Genomic DNA, 20,983 nt, shown 5'->3' with positions numbered 1-20,983 from the left:
TGGACATTTCAGTTTAACATTGAAAATCCCATTTACAACACATTTTTCATTGTAACTCAACAAATATTGATTGGAATTGAATGTAATTTGATATACACATGACTGGTACCAAGCTTCAACTTTTTCTGCTGTATGGAACAACCTTGAAACTGTTTAATTTAAAAAGAAATAGTCAATCCACACATGCACACCGTTCGAGGTGCTTGGCGGAGGTTTGCGTTCTCTGAACACTTGTTTATTTTTCCTTCTCTCTAAGCCTTTGGGTGGGTGGGTTTTGATGTTTGTGTGTGTTGTTCTGCCTGGGACTAGTTCATTTGTCCTATGTTGATGTAGATGCCTATATGAAAACTGAAAAATAAAGTCTTTAAAAAAAAAAACAGCAGCAGGACAATGTGTATGTTTGGCCTATTTCAGTATCTTTTTTTTCTGGTCAATATCTTTATTGAGTTTTTTTATGTAACACAAAAAAATATAAATAAAGAAAATAATAAATACAAATATAAAGCAAGAGGCTGGAGAGACATGAATGGAAGGTTATGCCCTGTGTAACAAAAATAAAATACAGTTTCTGTTCCTTCACATATACAACATGTCATTATGAGGAGCCAAATATACATAAACACAAACCAGCATAGACAAGCACATAAACAAACTAGATTAGCAGATGGAGAGTGCAGACCTCCACCAAGGCAGATCAGCCCCCCCCCAAAATGTATTCATTTGTTCCTTGAGCCAGTATCAACATTTCCTGAAAATTTCTTCAATATCCATCCATAACTTTTTGAGTTATCTTGCTAACAGACAGACAATGAAACAAAAAATGTGCCCCCCCCCCCCCCACACACACAAAAAAAAAAAAATTATCATTTGTTCCTTGTGCCAGTATCAACATTTCCTTAAAATTTCATCCAAATCTGGCCATAACTTTTTGAGTCATCTTGCTAACAGACAAACAGACAAAGAAACCCTGATGAAAACATAAGCTCCGCTGTTCCTTGGCGAAAGGTAACAATGCTGTCTTAGACAAAAACAACCACGATGACAAAAACAACAGGGGTTGGGGCCATATCAAGGCTAAAATAGTTTTGGATTTTTCATTATAGTTTAGTTTTATTTAGTTTTGACTTTTTTTTCCCTAATTCAGTTAGTTTTAATTAGTTTTTAGAGCAGGTTTACTAGTTTTTATTAGTTTTTGTTTTTTTCTAAATGTTTAGTTTTAGTGTTTGTTTTTTTTTAATCTTTTATCTTCTTCACCGTCAAATTCAAATAAATCCCAGACAGGACACTGCTGCTTTCTCCCAACTTTAGTCTCCATGTTTCCAGGTAGAGTGGGGAAGAAAAGACGACTCTAAACCATAAGTGATGATAATTGATGGACCATGAAGTGTCGTATGGTGCTGCTAGCTAAAATTGCTCGAGTGAAATAAATCGATTTCATATCAATCCGACATTGACAAAAACGAAAACGAAGGGAATTTTATCCATCATTTTTATATGTTTTAGTTAGTTTTATAAGCACACAATACGGTTTCAGTTTGTCATCGTTTTTTCTTTTAATTATAGCTTTATTTATTTCAGTTAACAAAAATGTTTTTTTCAATTCTAGTTTGCGTCATTTCGTTAGTTTTCGTTAATGATAATAACCTTGGGCCATATCATACATAAACAAAAGAATCACATATGATACAAAGAAATAAGAGTAGGGGGAATCCCCCCAAAGAAAGCATTCAATTTTTACATTCCACCACGGCAGTATCATTAGCATCAAGTGCATATGAATTAATTTAACCCACTACGTGTTGATCCATACTATATTTTCTCACTTATGGTCCACCAGGCCCTTCAACACAATGGTAGTCAGTCTTGTAACCAGGAATGGGGACCAGATTCTATAGAAAACTTCAGTCATTTCAGTATCATTTTCAGTTGGGTCGTCATACATCCACTCCTCTTTAAAATATGAGTTTTGGCTAATGGTCTGGACTTATCCATGTTGTTTCCCCTAATGCACTATAATCTACACAGCTGCTTCTTTTCCCTCTCCACTGAAAAGCTTCACCAAAAGATAATATATGGACATAATTGGCAAGACTCAGTAGTCATTGAAATGCTTCTCTGTGGGTTGAACTGGCCATGGTTGATCTCAGATGAGAAGGACATATGCAGCACAAAGAAAATCACAACACTTGGAGTTTTACATGCTTAGATGTACTTCAGTTCATTTCCCTTGAATCGAGTATATTGTGTCTGATGGCAGTGTGAATGTTGTCTGAGCTGCTTCAGATTAAAAAAAAGGGCTTCAGTTGTATTTGAATGGAACAGTAACATGTCTGCAGTATATATTCAGGTTGTTAGATCACTGGGATTCTGTTTTGTGGGGTTTCAATGCTCTCCCTGAAAATATTATTCTGTGTAATGAATGAGAAAGGGCAGAAGGGTGAAATAATTTTGTTTTTGATAAGCTCTCTCTTAGCTGATCCCTGTCGCTGCCTAGATTTATTCCATCAAACTGCCGAGCCAGCCTTTTTTTTTTTTTTTTTTTGGCAAAGAGCTACTTGCTATAAATGGTCAAAGCCTTGATATGACTTTCTCTGACTGGACTAATCTTTGCTTGTGCTTTAATAATTCAGCGAGCTGGTGCTGTGGCGACATAATCAGGGTTATGTGACTGTCACTTCATGATATCAGAATAAAGTGACAGAAGTTTTCAAAATAAGATCCAGATCCAAGTTGTCCTAATGAGGAAGGTCGGTTTTTGATGCTTTAATTGGTTCAAAGACCTTTCGCAGTGACTGTCGTACTCAATAATGGCAGCCTGAAACTAATGAGGTGCCTTATAAAACTCAGGGTTCCCACAAGTTCAGTTTAAGACTTTTTAAGACCTTTTAAACACTCCTTAGACCAGAATTTAATGCCGATTTCACAGCCATACCTGGCAAAAAATTTGTGACTCCTACAATTTAGGAAAATGTATTTCCTGTATGTATTATTCATGTATTATTTATTTCAATATAAATTCTCAGGTTGGAACAGGTGGAACTGAGTAGACTAACATTACTTTCTTTGCAGTGTGGACATTTCCCAGATGCATTTAAACACAATACAGCCAACAAGTTTATAGCAACATAACTTAAAACCTACCATATCAAATTTATTATCTTTTAAAGAGGTTTTTTTTTTTAACCCATAAAGACCCAGTGCTACTTTTGTGGCACTTCCCAAAAGTTTTTTCTTTCTATTTTAACCTTTCTTAAGCAATTTAACACTGTGTATTCTAATATTTTCCTCTGTGTTTTGCTTTTTTTCATTTAAAATCTGGTATTTTCCTATATTTCATTTACTGATCATGTAGATGTTCATAAAAGCTCAGATTAAAGTTTAGGGTTATTATATCAGAATCAGAAAAAACTGAAAAAATTTGACTTTTTCAGCAAAATATATCTGTATATATTAACTGAACATAAACCCAGTGTCTCTATCCTCTGTCATTGATCCAACTCCATGGGTTTTACTGATGAATCAGTGTTATTGATGTTATGCAATGGTATTTTCCTATATTTAATTCACTGATCGTGTAGATCAGGGGTGTCCAATCCTGGTCCTGGAGAGCTGCTATCCTGCATGTTAAGAGGTATCCCTCTTCCAACACACCTGATTCAAATGATAAGTCTATCAACAAGTGTTGTGGAAGCCTGATAATGACCGTCAGGTGTGCTGGAAGAGGGAAACATCTGAAACATGCAGGATAGTAGCTCTCCAGGACCAGGATTGGACACCCCTGATGTAGATGACCACAAAAAGCTCAAATTGAAGTTGAGGGTTATTGTATCAAAAACTGAAGAAAAACTGAAAGGTGCTCCATCTCTTAAATATGACACTTTAAGTACAAACTATCTTTTTCAGAGTTGTGGGGCTTTTCCAGAACCCTGGTATGGTCATTATTTTTGGTGATCCATTGAGCAAAAATTATGTTAACCCATAATGACCCAGTACTACGTTTGTGGCAGTTCCCAAATTACTTTTTCCTCTATACTTAACCTTTCTTGAGTTATTTATCACCATTTATTGAAATGCTATTCTCAGTATTTTGAATGTTTTCATTAAAAAGCAATCTGTAAGTACAATAACATTTTCCTAGGATAAGAATAAAATATGAAAGAAAGAAGAAGAGAGAAGGAAAAAAATTAGTCTTTATTTTGTATTTTTTCAGTGCAAATCATGTATTTTCCCGTATTAAATTTACTGATCATTTAGATGTTCGTAAAAGCTCTGACTAAAGTGGAAAGTTACTGTATCAAAAACAGAAAACTGAAGATAAAGTGTCTTTTTAAGCAAAGATATCATTAACTGAACATAAACCCAGTGTCTCCATCCACTGTCATTGATCCAACTCCATGGGTTTTACTGGTGAATCAATGCTGTAGAAGATGACGGTGAGCCTCTGAATGTCCAAATGGGTCATATCTGATGACCATGAAAAGACAACTAGATAACTTTGAAATAACCCAGGTTTCTTACATTAAATTTTCAGGTGTTATTGTAGATGAAAAATTGAGTTGGAAATCCCATACTGATCTTGTCTGTAAAAAAATCATTAAGTCAACTGGCATTTTGAACAGAGTCCGTTCATTGATAAATCATTCTGTTTGGGCGGCTACCTGTCCCACTTATCTCAATAAGATTCTCCTAATTCAAAAGAAATTGTTAAGAATGATCAGCTTTTCTAAGAGACTCGATTCATCTGCTCCTCTTTTCAAAAAATTCAAACTTCTCTCAGTTTTTGATGTGAACGTTTACCAGACCTGTGTCTTCATGTACAAATATGTTCACTTAACTTATATTCTTCCCAAAGTTTTTCAGAATTTCTTTATGTCGTCTTCTGCTTTTCTAAGTTATTCTACACGATATTCAAGCAAATTTTATCTTCTGTACTGCCGAACTTCTGTCATGCAGTATTCTCTGAAATATTGTGGACCAAATTTGTGGAATAATCTACGACCGGAACTTCAATCAACATCTACTTTATCATTGTTTAAAAAGTATCTGAAAAGGACTCTAACTCAGGAAAAAATGTAAGGCTATATATCATTTGATTTGATGATTTGTAATGTGATTTGCATTTTTATTGTTTTTTCTTTAGTTTATTATTTCAGTTATATTGTATTTTTATTTTTATTTTTCTCTCTGTGTATTGTTCATTTCCGGGGAGGTATTCATTTAAGCCTTTTTTGGCTTCTAACCTCTCCTTGCACAATGATGTTACTTGTTTGAATGTTGTCGTTTTTTAAATTTCTCTTGCTGTTTTATAATTTGCAAATAAAATAATAAAATAATAATAAAGACGACAAACTGCATTTTACACCAATTATTTACATGTATTGATAGGATTAGTGGATCAACAGGTATTAAACTTTTTAGATCAGTAGAGGCCTTTGGTCGTCGTCGGCTGTTTGGGTCTTTATGGGTTAAGGTATTAAATACAGATTTGTAAATTCGAGACTTTTAAGACTTTTTAAGACCGTGCGAGAACCTTGAAAACTCAGACCAAACTCACTGTTGAGCGGCTGCACTCAGCTTTATCATCAACTGCCATTTACTGCGAGCAAACCACTCTACAGCACAAGATGGAAATTGCTGATGTCCTTCAGTACATCGAGAATAGTGCATGATGGAAATCTGTGATTCACATAAATTCAGACATCCGGGAAAAGCGGTGCTAACTCAACATGAAAAATGGGAGGCGATGAAGAGAGACGCACCGGGTGCTGGACAAAACAGCCTTTGTCTCTCACTGTGGTCATTTACTTCCTCCTGGGGACTTTTAAGCTTCATGCCTGTCCGTCTGCATTTAATTTAAATATGAAGACTCATGGAAACTCACACAAACACGGGCATGGTGTGTTCTTTAGTGAATTTTTTGTCTATGCAAGAGAAGCACATGTATGTGTATGTGAATCTGTGACAAAAAGAGAGGGTTGTTAGTAAATCTGTATGTGCACAGTATGTGTGTCTATGTATGTGTGTCTATGTTCTCTAAGGCTATGTTTGTCATTCTCTATTTGAGAAGCAGTGCAGAGGAATAAGCTTGCTGAGCCTGGCAGCCCTGAGCATCCATCATAATGAAACTAGCTTTAATGAAACTAGCTCAGGAACTGCCCCAAGACATGCACACACAAACACAGGCCTGCACACACACACAAATCCACCAGTTAACCACACAAGTACAGTGACAAATCCTACCTACAGTAATAGTAATAAAATAATGCTTGTATTTTGTCGAAAATCACACATGGCGGCCTGTATCTGCATTTTCGTATCCTTTCAAATGTGTTATTTTGGCTGTTTACGATGCCACAGTGGAGAGGAACTAGAAGAAAAGGCAACACCATGCAACAAAACAACAGAATGCTTGAAAAGCTTAAAATAGCAATCCTTATCAGTGTCTTCGGAGACTGTGTTTTCAAGTAAACACATAGGAGCGTTCTCAAAAGTCAGACACAGGGGCATCCACTCTGTCTGGGAGTGACTCACCTGAATGTATGTGAAGTACTGCTCCACACTGGTGCATTTAGGGATACTGTAGCCCTTATAGAAGTTGAAGTCCGGTCCAAACATGTCCTCGCTGAACCACACTTTAGCAAAGGTGTTGAGAAGGCGCTTGTCATAGTCATCGGTCACTCGGCCGCCGTACTGAATCTCTCCGATCATGTATCGCACTGTGTTCCACGACACTCCCTGTGGAAAAAGAACAAAAATAGTTGAGATAAAATAAGTTGTTTCATGTATTATAAAACAGAATGATAAGGCTGACAAGAGCATTGAAAACTGTGAGTATGCTTTCCCACTGTGGCGCGCATCTTTCATGGTGTGGTTATAATTTATGTTTGGTGTGTTCTTCAAAGTTAAAAAAAAATTGTGAATATTACAAGCTCGGCTTACTATAATGGATTCTTTTTGTGACTCACTTTTTATTGTTTTTTCTCTCTTTTCACCTATTAAACATTTACAGTAATACAACAGGATAAAATTATAAGAAAATATATTTATTATACCTAAAATTAAAAGTAAACAAATGAATACTCAACAGTCGTGTTGGACACTTTGAAATCACATGGATTCAGATCACACACACGTTTTGGAAATGCTCAAATATCCAACCCCTCTGGGGGAAGGTTCACTCAGCTCTCTGTGATGTGTTGGGATATGCAATCCCACATTCTTGTCTTGTTCTGTACCTTGAACATTTAGAAGAATCAGTGCATAAAGAAGACAGATATCTTGTCAAAATCTTCCTGGTGGCCGGGAAGAACGCCATAACAAAGAACTGGCTGAAGACTGATGCTCCGTCTTATAAACAATGGCTTTCAATCATAGATGATATACAGTCTACTCTCGTTATACCGCCAACTTCCGTTCACGGCCAAATTGGCGGTATAGCGAAAATGGCGTTACAACGGGTTGCGTCCATAATGTGCATGTCTTTACTATATGATGTCTATGCTGCCTCCGTTAACCCGTTCTAATTGCGTTTCTAAATAAATCTTGATTCTGTTATGTTGTAAGGCAGGGATCGGCAACCTTTAACACTCAAAGAGCCATTTCGACCCGGTTTCCACGGAAAAGACAACACTGGGAGCCGCACCTCGGAGGTGCCACGGCGGCACACCTCAGAGGTGCCGCGCCGCGACGCTGGCGGTATAACGGTCGGGAAATCAATGGTATAAGTGTTGTTTGTGCATGGAACTGGGCTGGCGGATGGCGATAAGCGGAAATGGCGGTATAACGGCGGGCGGTTTAACGAGAGTAGACTGTACTTGTCATGGAACATCTTACATATAAACTGAAGTTAAAAGAAAATCTCTTTATGAAAAACTGGGGAAAATGGCTGACATTCAGAGACAAATGTATCTATTAAGGGACCTTAAATATTCTGACACCATCACAGGCTGGTCTTTTCATCTGTTTGTTTTTCTGTTTCTTTGCTCTTTTCCTACTCCTCAATCTGAGGAGATTGTATTGTACTGTTAAAAATGAGAAATAAAAATTGTAAAAAAAAAAAAAAAAAAAAAAAAAAAAAAAAAAAAGAATAAACAGCAAAAAAAAAACATTCACAAAAAACACAAAAACACACATTCAAAAAATAAAAATAAAAAAAAAACAAAAAACAAGCAAACAAGCAAAAAGAATTACAATTACAACAGAGTACTGTCAATTTTGTTATTCAGGATTATGTTGTTATATTACAACTCTTTCCAGGTGACATAGGGCCAAGGCCAGGACAATGAAATATTTCCCATAATACATTGTGGTATCATAATACCAGTCCTTTAAATTATTATAGGAACACCCAAGACTGCAGTCGGGTCCGCTCTATATCTGCACTAAAACGGATTCTTATATAAATCATGCATCATTAAAGTTTGTCATCACCTCACATAAAAAAGATGCATATTTTACAGTTGACAATATGTTTTAATCATTACAATCATTTACAGCTAACTATAAAGGAAATGTGCACCATAACCATACACAGTATGAGGTGAGTATTTACTGGGAATTCCTTCACAGCTTTGTTATGTTATTTCCATAGTTTTATTATATATTTCACACGAGCATCAGCTTTATTGTTTGCTATTTCTGGCACAGCAACTGCACACAGTGGTGCACACTTATTCCATCAGTAAAAGCCTATTACAGCACTTTCAGCCATCATAGTAAAATATTACTGTGATCAGCAGCTGTTGAAACATGTTTGTTCACTTTACTCTCTCTCTCTCGCTAAGGGACACTAATGTATTGTACTGTTGTTAAGCACGTAAGATATGTTAGTTCTCCAACCTTTTTGATGTCCATGTCATCTAGATGGTTCTGGACAAACTGGACTGTGGCGTTGAGATCGGCCTGGTTGAACTCATAGGGGATGTTCCATCCCAGCGGGCCGTACTTCCTTCTCTCCTGCACTGTACTGTGGAGAAATGCTACTCCATAAAGCATTGGTTTCCACTGTACCATGTTACTGACATCCAAAAGGTCCTGGTTAATACCTGGTGAGAGATATGGAGATATAGATCAGCAGTTTTAACTAAAAGCAAAAGCAAAAGCTAAAGAAAGTTATTTTTGTTCAATTCAAATTTAAGAACATTTGTTATTGTAGATAATTCATTTATCAAGACAGGGGTAGTTGTTTGTTTACTTGCTTTACTAGTTTTAGCTACTTTTAGGGGTGTGTATTGGCAAGAATCTGGTAGTACAATACAAATCACAATACTAAGATCACGATACGATATATCACGATATATCACGATATATCATGATACTGTTAAAAAGGCAATTTTTTTGTTTGTTTCTTTTTTTTTTTTTTAAATGATTATTTCCTTGAAGAATTGAATTACACCAGAAATGTGCACAAATACTAAACACATTTTCATTTGATCACAACAGGATCTAATGCTATATCACAAAATGTTCCTATGTTAAAACTTAAATTATGTTTTACATAAATTACAGATTAAGATCCTGCTCAAATGTTCATATTCTATTAGTTCGTAACTAACATCATAACAGTATTTTTTGTGCAATCCCAACAAAGGAACTAATGTTATTTAATAAAAGAGTGTTAAATAATAATAAACAAAATATAAACAAAAAAGAAAAACAAAAAAACAAAAATGAACCTCTACAATATCTGCATTTGAATAAATACCTGAAAATATCAATACAGTATTGTGAAATGAAATATCGCAATATATTGCAGAACCGATATTTTCTTACACCCCTAGCTACTTCCTGTACATAAATGTACAATAATTGTATGTGGAAGACAGTATGAAACTCTACCAGACAAGAATGTTTGTTACTTGAACTAAACACAGACTTGTAAGACATCAATACAAAAGAATAAGAGGGCAGATTGTTTTACAAAAAGCTGCAGGAAAAAATGTCATCACTATAATATGGAAACTGAGAAAAGTTGAATCAGTTTTGCTGAATGAATTCGGATTTTATAATGTGGAGAGATGCTTGTAACTCCAACTTGACACATATACAGTTTATTCTTGGCAAAAAATAGCAAAACACAACTGTGTCATTCTCTTCTACTTTTGTCACTGAAAGCTTCTTGTGGGAAATCTCTGACAGGCAGAGTCTCAAAGGGCTTTACTATACCCTGATGAAGTTTGGGAATCTTGACATACAGGGATTTAAAACTGAAATAAAATGCCAACATTTAATCTACAGGGTAAAATATGATACGATAGCCACATACTGAATTTCCAAAGGTACAGTTTGTCTAAAATCTTCGGTGCAATATCAGCTCATGTGTCTGCCTGTCACACAAAGGCAGATGAAATATATGAAAATCATTACATTTATTACATCCTGAAAAAAGTAGGATTCCTCCTAAATTTTAGCCATGTTCAAGATCTATGCATGTGAGCTGAGAAAAGGCAATTCACTTATACATAGTAGCTGCTACAATTTTTTAAATATTTGATAAAAAACACAAAAATTCCTATTTATCTTTCACCAGTCTTACAGGCTTTTTGTACTTAGGTGTAAAATACAGGTACTAGCTCTTTTCAAGCTGACAATGCTCCAGGATGCAGCAATTTAACCAATGATTATATGATTGTGTGCATAAAGAACAACATGACATCGGCATATAATGTGGATTATTCTGTATTCTCTTTGTTTTAGAAGCACATAAACATGTCTGATGATCCTGTAATTATAACCTAAAGATCTGTCTGCAGACATTTTACTTCATTTTGCTATATTTACGCCTTGCAACATTTTCATTTTTCAGCATTGTATTGGTTAGAGACCAAAGAAATGTGTGTTTCCATTCTCATTTTGGTCGGATTTTTTTTTTTTTTTCTAAATAATGTTTTGCTCTAACTTTATCAAACAAGCCCACCTCCATAGGTCCTCTTAAGCCCCGCCTTTAGGCCTTGAGGTGGTTCATTGGTGAACTTGATGGACATCTGCAGGAGGGTAATGGGGAAGTGTCTGTGGACCTCTGTGGTTATCCACAGGCGGAAGCTGTCATGGACAAAGTCTGTCTCTGTCACCGTGTCCATTAACTCGTCCATGAAGTCCAGACCCAGGTGACAGTTCTGAAGTAAGGCCCAGCCACCCTGAAGACAAGTAATGGAGTATCAATAACGGGAATGGAAGGTGATTATTTACTCAACAATCTTAAAGAAAACCTCTTTGTGTGATACTAATAGCACTTTCCACCACATGATATTGACTTTATTAACCTTAGTTTGTACATACAAACCCTATCAATGCATCTGGTCATCTTAGCCGAAAAACTGCCCTGGTATAATCTTCAACATGACACACACATACGAATAATCGACAATATCAAATGGGTGCTGCTCTTAATTGTTTGTATGTGTGTGTTTGTTAAAGCATGACAAGTGACTGGAAATAGGAGCAGAGTTTGTGGAATATAAAATCAGAGATTTATGTAAATATGGCAGGTCTGTGTAATTCCATTCTGCATAATAATAATAATAATAATAATAATAATAATAATAATAATAATAATAATAATGTAATGATGTAGTGATAGTCAGGATTCTCTCTGATTTCTAGTCCCAAACAGCCACCATCAACCAAAAGCATCTACTGGTCTAAATGTTTAATACCTGTTGATCCACTAATCCTATAAATACATGTAAATAATTGGTGTAAAACACAGTTTGTCATCTTTTCATGGTCATTAGATATGACCCATTTGGACATTCAGAGGCTCCGTAGTGAGCGTGGAAACACCGTCATCTTCTACAACACTGATTCACCAGTAAAACCCATGGAGTTGAATCAATGACAGTGGATGGACACACTTGGTTTATGCTCAGTGAATGATACATTTTACTGTAAAAGTCACTTTATCTTCAGTTTTCTCTGTTTTTGATATAATAACCCTCAACTTTAATCTGAGCTTTTATGAACATCTACATGATCAGTGAGTTAAATACAGGAAAATACATGATTTACACTGAAAAAATACAAAATAAAGACAATAATTTTTTTCTTCTCTCCCTTCTTCTTTCTTTCATACTTTATTCTTATCCTAGGAAAATATTATTGTACTTATAGACTGCTTTTTAATGAAAAATGGAAAATACAGAGGATAATATTGCAATAAATGGTGATAAATAACTCAAGAAATGTTAAGTATAGGGGAAAAATTCATTTGGCAACTGCCATAAAAGCAGCATTGGGTCATTATGAGTTAACATAATTTTTGCTCAATGGATCACCAAAAACAGTGACTATACCAGGGTCTTGGAAAAGCCCCATAACTCTGAAAAAGATCGTTTGTACTAAAAGTGTCATGTCTAACGTTACATGATTTACTTGTTTGATTTATTTATCTGGCATAATTTATTATGGTTCACTTCATTGTGTATTCATTTTGTGTTACCTTCAAAGATGTACAGTGTGTATGTATTTATTATTTTTTTTAATTTTTCTAGTATGCCAATGTAACTGTGTATATATGTATGTATGTATGTATGTATGTATGAGTATGTGAAGATGATAAACGAGGTTAACTGATCCAAGGGACTTGATTTTTCATATTATGCTGATAGGAAGCTAAATGATAGGCTGTTTTGTGGAGAAGGGGTGGAATTACATAAGTTATACTTCCTCCCACTCCTTTTCGAATGTGCAAATACATATATATGTATAGATTTTTGTTTGTTTGTTTTGTTTTCTTAAAATCTGTTTCATTTGCAAAGACTAAGTAGGATTACTACTTACGAAATAAACTAAACTAACTTACATGAAGAGAAAAAAACAGTTCTGTTACAACTTTAAGCAGTGCATAAACAGTAGTAAACTCACACCACTGACTCACATTAGCCATGGTCTGCTGCAGAAGCTTCCGGGAGTGAACTTCTTGTCCTTGTCCCATTGAAACATATCGGGTCTCAATCTTCTGTCTCTTCCCTAGTGCGATGATTGAGTCGGTCGGGTCTGAACCCATGGAGAGGAAGCAGATGAGTGGTGTCCGGGGGTCCGATTCCTCCCACGTCTTCTCCAAGTCCAGAATGACGCCTTCAGTGTACTTCTCCCCCATTGCTTGCATTATGTATTTACGAGCCTAGAGGAAGAGAAAAGAAAGAGGAAAAAGCCAAAAGACATGAGGCGAGAAGAATTGTTTGTCTCCTTGCTTACTTCATTATGCAAACTACTAAAACACTAGGGGAAATGCCTGTTCGGCAGCATAAGTGAAGTTAAAACCAAATGTTGGACCGCATTTTACTTCGTGGAAGGCTGGGAATAAAAATGAATAGTTCAAAGGATGTTTTCATACTGGCTTACTTGTTTCAATCAAGTGACAAGACTGCTGAAGGGGGACACGCAAGGACAACTGCTGGACTGTTTATGAATACAACAAAATAAATTCTGCCTCGGGCTTATGTGCACTGGACCAAACAAGAACCCATCAGTAAAAGGTAAATGTCCATTAACCACTGGAGATACTCCGCCTCAGAGCACATTGAGGAGAGCTGTTGAATGAAATATATATGCCTGCAAAGAAAAGCCTTGAATTTGAGAGATGTTAGTGTAGATTAAGACATATTTGCATTCTGCTTTTTGTTTCTAAAGGAACACAGCATGGGGTTTATAGTTCTGAACTATCCTATAATTAAAAATATTCTGCTTTAGGCCATCCTGTGGTTTACATTTCATAGAAGTTCAGTGATTTCTAATATCACTATTCCACTCTTCTGTATTATACTCTTGCATTTACTTTGGAATTCCTGTGTAAAACCCCTCTGTAATTGCAAAAAAAAAAAAAAAAAAACACTTTAATAATTTTCAATTATTTTTTTTTTCTCACACACACACCAATGTATAATGATAAATATGTAATTCGTATTGGTTTGTGTCTTGTCTTACTTTTTGTCAAGTCTTTCACATGTTTACCTCTGCCAGGATGTATTGTGATCGCTTTGCTTTGTGTGTTTGCGTGTTTGTTTGTTAGCAGGATAACTCAAAAAGTTAAGGACGGATTTTCATGAAATTTTCAGGAAATGCTGATTCTGGCACAAGGAAGAAATTATTAAATTTTGGTGGTGATCGGGGGGGGGGGGCAGATCTGTCTTGGTGGAGGTCTGCGCTCTTCGAGTGCTTTTCTTGTTTGTTATGTTTTCAACAGCAACCACTTAGCTGGCTTGTCCCACTGTCTTGTCTCGTCCTGTTCCTGTACACTTTCGTCTATATGAGCCCTCCCTCTTCCTTACAAGCAAGAAATGAATGGACATGTGAATATAAAGTTTGAGATTGTTTCTTAAACACAAGCTGTAATTAAAAATAAAGTTGCCCTCCAAAGAGGGGTGATGGTGGCGGGTTAAAATAATGTTTTTTTAAAATAAATAAATAATAATAATAATAACTGAGCGACATGGTGGTGCAGTGGTTAGCACTCGTGCCTCACAGCAAGAAGGTCCTGGGTTCGATTCCAACACCAGTCGACGGGGGGTGGGACCTTTCTGTGTGGAGTTTGCATGTTCTCCCTGTGTCTGTGTGGGTTCTCTCCGGGTACTCCGGCTTCCTCCCACCATCCAAAGACATGCACTGATAGGTTAATTGGTTAATCTAAATTGCCCATAGGTGTGAATGTGACAGTGGTTGTTTGTCTCTATATGTCAGCCCTGCGATGAACTGACAAAATGGGTGTACCCCGCCTTCGCCCGTAAGTAGCTGGGATAGGCTCCAAGCGACCCCCGTGACCCTAGTGAGGATAAAACGGGTTCAGCAAAATGAATGAGTAATAATAACTTGAAAAGCACTCGGAGAGCGCAGACCTCCGCCAAGGCAGATCAGCCCCCCCCCCCCCCCCCCCCAACCCTATTTAATCATTTGTTCCTTGTGCCAGTATCAACATTTCCTGAAAACTTTTTGAGTTATCTTGCTAACAGACAAACAAACAGACAAACCCCGATGAAAACATAACCTCCGCCGTTCCTTGGCCGAGGTAATAATAATTCACTATGATTCTTCTGTTTTCCCCAGTGCAATATGGAAACCTCATTCAAACATGACATTTTTAACCTGTGCGATGGTCCTGTCAGGACACCAGCAGCGTATAAGAAGAAGACGTCTGAAACAGTCAAGAGTCTGGTCATAGGAGTTGGGGATGACTTCCTCCTCTGGGGCTTCCTTATCAAACCACAGCTTCCACTGCTTCTCATGACGGGTTATCTGAAAGAAAAGTAGAGGCAGATGAAGGAGCTTTGGGATAAAAAGGACCAAATCTTTCATAAAAATAGATTTAAAACATACAAACATGAAGAAACATCTCAAATCATTTGGCATGTAAACAGTTACAGGGACCTGGAACCAAAAACTAAGTGTCCCCAGTGTCTCTGTTAAATATTCACATTTAATACATTGTGTTCTCTCATTGTTTCCCATCACAAATTGTCCAAATTGTCTTAATATGTATCTGAGTCACGATGAACATGTGACTTTATCCACCTTTCTGTATGAGAGCAGTATGTAAATGTGCTGATTTTTTTGTATTTACTGCCTCCTTTTACTTGCACAAAATAGACAATAACAATAATTTAGTTCCACACTTACTACACCTACTCTTCATTTGACAGTATGTATAGTATACTGTATGTGTAGTACAGAAGATACACCGAATAATAAGACATACAGCTGCAGAAAAAAAAATATTAGACCGCCCTTGTTTTCTTCAATTTCTCGTTCATTTAATGCCTGGTACAACTAAAGGTATATTTGTTTGGACAAATATAATGATAACAACAAAAATAGTTTAATTTCAGAGCTGATATCTATCCATTTTCCATGTTTTCTTGATAATAACCAAAATCACTTCAGTTCTTCCATCAATAGCTATGGCAGTGTACTGACAAAACAGTGCTTTTAGGCATTCCATGTTTTCTTTTCTGTCTGTTTTAGTCACATGATACACACAGGAGTTAGTACTTGATTACATAATCATTGTTTTTGATGATTTTTGATGGTCTAATAATTTTTTCCGTGACTTACGAACATGAGGTCCTCTGATGTGTTCAGAGGCCTGGAAAGAAAATCAAATAAATACCGAAAAACTGTAAACACCAAATACTTTCAAGGAACAGTGTAAAGACTTGTGACTAAATTATATAGAAATGTACTGTCACACACAAGCCTGATCGTCCAAATTACTGTTTTTAAATGCACAAAGAAAACCAGGCTACATGAATCACATAAGTATATGTACCACATTAACCCAGGAAATGTATAACCAGTGCTTATACCCACAGACTTCTCCTCTTCTTAAGCCATTGTTGAAGCAGACCCGGAATATTTTAAGAGTATTAGAGATACAGGATGTTACTAACAGCCCCAGGTGATGCTTTTTTGCCTTTCGCCTGATTATTCAGACAGGCTTTAGGGAGAGAGAGCATAATTATTTTTCCTTCGAGTGCGTGCATCTGAATTTTAAGAAACTCTGACTAACTTATAGGTTTAATCTTCTTGTCCAGTTTTTGTTAACTTAGTTTGGAGGTCACAGAGATACATGACCAGTGTGAATAATGAGTTGTAAATGTACACACATGAACCTAATGAAGCATGTTACGTATGGGTACAATAATTGAGGTATCTTTAGTTGTATTAACCTGCTAAATTCAACTTCGTCTCACAAGGGAACCATATAAAAACTAATCTTTTTACAGGGTATTCAAGAAATTAGATAACTGCAGGCTACTTTTAAGTTGTCGTTGCATTTAGATGAAGATATATGCAAATGAACATGTCCGTTCATTTGCATAAATCTAAGAGCTGCTGGTTTTTTTGGCCACCAAGCCACTCCACTTAAAATTTTAAGGGGTTCAGTGCCTCGCTGAAGAGCAATTACCCACAGTTGTTGATAGTGGAGAGGGCATTACACATTCATGTTCCACAGCTCCTTATTCCACAAAATGATTTCATTGCACAAACACTCTTAATGCACCTTTCCTGTTCATTTTGGTAAATCGTGCACTTCAGAGGCACACACATAGACACATACAGTACATATGCGCTGGTCTGTGTGCAGCCAAATGCTTGGTGAAATGTAAATGATTGGAGCTTCTCAAAACTAAGCTCATTTCACAGAGCACTGAGCTTTTCCCTCCGTGGGAGCCACCAGGTTGTCAGTCACTCATGAGAGTGTGTGAATTTTTTGCATGAGTGACAGTCCATCTGATGATGTGTGGATGTATACAAAAGAGACGGAGCAAGAAATGATGAGACCGATACTGACATGGTTACTAGAGCAAAAAGAGCTGCGAAAAGTATTTAATAAGCACCTGGAGACTGGTGGTCAGCCTGGGTGTGTTTGTGTATCTGTGAGACAGACCCTGATGACACATGAGCGCTGTTATCTCCAAAATTAATAGATAAAAGTCCTTGTGGGTAAACGCTTTCTCAGCTAAAGAACAGCGTCACACACCTGTCAAGGCATGCCAAAAGTGATCAAGTTGTGAATGTGTGTGTTGTACCTGATCCAATATATCAGAGAACTGCCACAGCTTGCTAAGCTCTACAAGGTTGAGCCAAGTCATGTCAAGGATCCATTTGGCTGGTTTCTGGGGACAGGCTTTAAGGTCCAGGGATGCACCTCCTGGGTGACACACAGAAACACACGTTTATGTGCATGCGCGGCAAGAATGGAATAAAATAAGGTCTGATTGTTCTAATGTGGTACTGTTCTGTATATTTATACAAACAACTTTCCTTTTTTTTTTTTTTTTTTTTTTTAACACAAAAATACAGCAGAGGTGTAATAAGTTGGATATACTAAATAAAAAGACAGAAGGATAAATGCTTCAAATGCTATGAAAACTGGCAAGGCAAGACAGATTTATTTATGTAGCATAATACATACACAGGGAAATTCACAGTGCTTTACAAAAATGGAAAAGAGACAAGTTAAAAACACACAATTACAATTAAAACATAAATAATAAGCAATTAAAATAAAGTAAAAGAGAAGAGTGCAGATAGAACACTTCAAAAACAGGACCTTCAAACACATACACAGAAGTGTTATCAGAAGTAAGTGTCGAGGCCGGTCAGAGCTGACAGATGGTGAAGCTGCATGCATGTAACAGACTGTGTCTGTTTTGGCCTTGCCAGATACCATAGTTGGCTTTTATCCGCGCAGTGAGCATCTTCCATGTCTCTGATTCAATGAACAGCCACTGTACAGTAGCAATATGCTTGAAACGTATGTGAACATGAAGATAAGCTTCAAAAATGTATCTCTGATGTATAAATAATGACAACCTACAACAAACAGAAAATGGATGGCAACTTCTGTCTCTCTTTAACAAGACCCCAGGGAGTGAGTCATAGCTGCACAGCAACTCCTGTAACCTTTTCTTGTACATAAGTCAAGACTTTTAATGCATCAGTAGAAACATGTATGTATTAAGGAAGTGAAATGTTGACTTTCTTTGTTTGCAAGGTCAAATCCTTATCCATTACACAAACAAGTAACAAAGAAAAACAAAATATAAAGCAAGATGTCAGGTATAGTATACTGTCAGAACAGCATTAATGTGTCTTCTGTCTGATTTACTGGTTGATTTTAATTGATTCTACCCAAGTTTGAATGCACTAGATAATAGACCATACACAATGCTCACACTCATGAGTGAGTTTTGAAGTTGTATTGCATGCTGGCTCGATAAATAAAAAAATAAAGATACAAGCAAAGAACAATTCATTTGCATCTTACCTTTAATGAGGGTGAGAAACTCCTCATGTTTGACTTTGTTGCTCTGCATGTCAATCTTCAGCGTCAACAGCAAAGTGAAGAGAAACTTGTGCTCTTCATACAGGCCTCGTGCTGCATACTTATAAACCTCGAAGGTCATAAACTCTATGATGTTGGCGATGCGTTTGCTGGTGATGGGGCTTTTGAAGGACCTGTTTGATTCCAAAACAGATACAACAGTGAAAATCTGGTTGATGTGCAACTCATGAGATCTCACTAAAAAGTGTTTAAATCTAATATTAACTCATCTATGTCAGGAGATGAGAACATAATTAAGCTGGTGGACCTAATGAATCTACAAGATACCAGATCAGGAACAACTCAATATCATGGTGAAAGCCAGGCTTATGTATCACATAAGAATATTACAAATGATGACGAGAACCAGTGGGAAATAATGTTGAAATGTTAGAAATAATGAAAGGAAAGGAGATACATGAATGAGTAGAGTACGGCCATTATATCGTCTTTTATAAATTAGTTTCATGGTGGCAGTGTTTTACACAGTAGAGATTAAATAGATGGTTCAATTCAATTACCCTGCAACTAGAGTCACCTTTGAAAATATTCAATACTTGTTCACAATGCACTGTGCACAAGAGACTTTTCCTAAATGAGCTCAGTTGTGATCCTTAAAGCTATTACAATTAGAGTGTAGTAACTCTTGTATTGATTTAACTACAATATATTGCTTTGCATTTGAGTTCCCACTCTCTTGCCTACATTTACAATAATAAAGTTCCGCTTATGCTACAGAGGTCTGAACTAATTTCCTTCACAACATCCCCAGAGCACTAAATTGTGAATTTATATATAAACACTGTGAACAGAAAAAAAATGGTGGTTTAATTCAACAGTAAACTGCACAGAGCTATGTGAAAAGACACAAGAAAGAGAAGATAATGGACAAAAGATGAAGTAGATATTGGATTTCTGACACCAGACTGTTTCGATTAAAACAGTTAAATTGCAATATGTAAGATATGGGTAACTTTTTAATGATTATTTTTGTGAAAAAGCTGCAAATATTTCTCCGTGCTTATTTAAATCAGTTGTCTATAAAGTGTATAACCTATAATGCCATTACTCTCATTGAATCCGAATCATGAATCTTATGTGAATCACAAAGGAAAATGTGTGTGTTGGTTTTTGTACAGTATAATTAAAGGCTGTAATAAAATTTAAAAATCCTGAACGTTTTTAGATGAGCTGCTGCATGTGTAGAAACTGTTCTTTAATAGAGAATAAAACCATTAGTCCCAAAATATTCTTACCTAGCCAGAGAAAGATCAAACAGTCCCAGGAACTGTCTCAGAGAGGTCTGATACATGACGTTCACCATACTCATCTCTGTGATGAGGAAGTACAGGATGCTGCCTCTGGTGGCCACTGGAAACAAAGAGGAAGGATTGGCTGATCCATTTATCCTTGACATCTAAAAACAGCTGAATATGTCTATCACCTCTATATTTGTTACTGAACTGTGAACAACGCTGTGCATAAAACAAAGCTGTAAAAGCTGTGGATGTGGTAAGTGGGTCTTGGCAGGTCATCGATCATAGGTACATGTTGTAACTGCTTTATACTTCCAGTTTATTTGAAGCTCTGGATAAGGCACTAAACGATTTCACCACAATCTGTTGAAAAACTTTACTGTGCAATGCAAATCTGACACTAACGGTTCCTTAAATTGAATGGTTTATAAATCCTAACACAGGTATCAGCAAATCTAATTTAATGCTTTTTAATGCCCTTTTAAATGCCACTTTAAACTAATTTAATGCCCATGTCTAACTGCAGATACAGTTTTATATATACTTTTATGATGTCGACAGGCTTTAACCAGGTTCTGAATAGTTCCTCCTCCAATCACTTCTGCTGAAACTTGCATTTTCCTATTTTTCCGACTTGTATTCCTTTTTCGACTTACATTGCTTATATTCCCTCTGCTCTTTTGCCACGGCATGAGCACACTCACAGCACATTGCATTCCAAGCATCCGGTGTTGTGACTTCATGTATCGGCCATAAACAATAGCCAACTAGAAGCACTCGGAGAGCGCAGACCTCCGCCAAGGCTGATCAGTGGACCCCCCCGTGGGCCCCCCCACCCCCGATCACCAGCAAAATTTAATCATTTCTTCCTTATCCCATTTCCAACAAACCCTGAAAATTTCATCCA

At 36.6% G+C, this 20,983-nt stretch overlaps 1 protein-coding gene across 1 annotated transcript in view; it reads right to left on the bottom strand.

The window, feature by feature from the left end:
• dnah5 (dynein, axonemal, heavy chain 5) overlaps positions 1–20,983 on the bottom strand; it is a 153,966-nt gene that overhangs the window by 16,587 nt on the left and 116,396 nt on the right. The window contains exons 76-83 of the mRNA XM_030157779.1: positions 20,077–20,191; positions 18,764–18,954; positions 17,523–17,644; positions 15,079–15,228; positions 12,875–13,120; positions 10,916–11,135; positions 8,839–9,044; positions 6,532–6,735 (exon numbers count right to left, since the gene is read on the bottom strand). Of these exons, the coding sequence (XP_030013639.1) occupies positions 6,532–6,735; positions 8,839–9,044; positions 10,916–11,135; positions 12,875–13,120; positions 15,079–15,228; positions 17,523–17,644; positions 18,764–18,954; positions 20,077–20,191 (1,454 nt within the window). The remainder of the gene's footprint in view (positions 1–6,531; positions 6,736–8,838; positions 9,045–10,915; positions 11,136–12,874; positions 13,121–15,078; positions 15,229–17,522; positions 17,645–18,763; positions 18,955–20,076; positions 20,192–20,983) is intronic.

This window comes from Sphaeramia orbicularis, chromosome 16 (assembly GCF_902148855.1).
Source record: "Sphaeramia orbicularis chromosome 16, fSphaOr1.1, whole genome shotgun sequence".
Taxonomy (NCBI): Eukaryota; Metazoa; Chordata; class Actinopteri; order Kurtiformes; family Apogonidae; genus Sphaeramia; species Sphaeramia orbicularis.
This window is presented reverse-complemented; position numbering and strand designations above follow the sequence as displayed.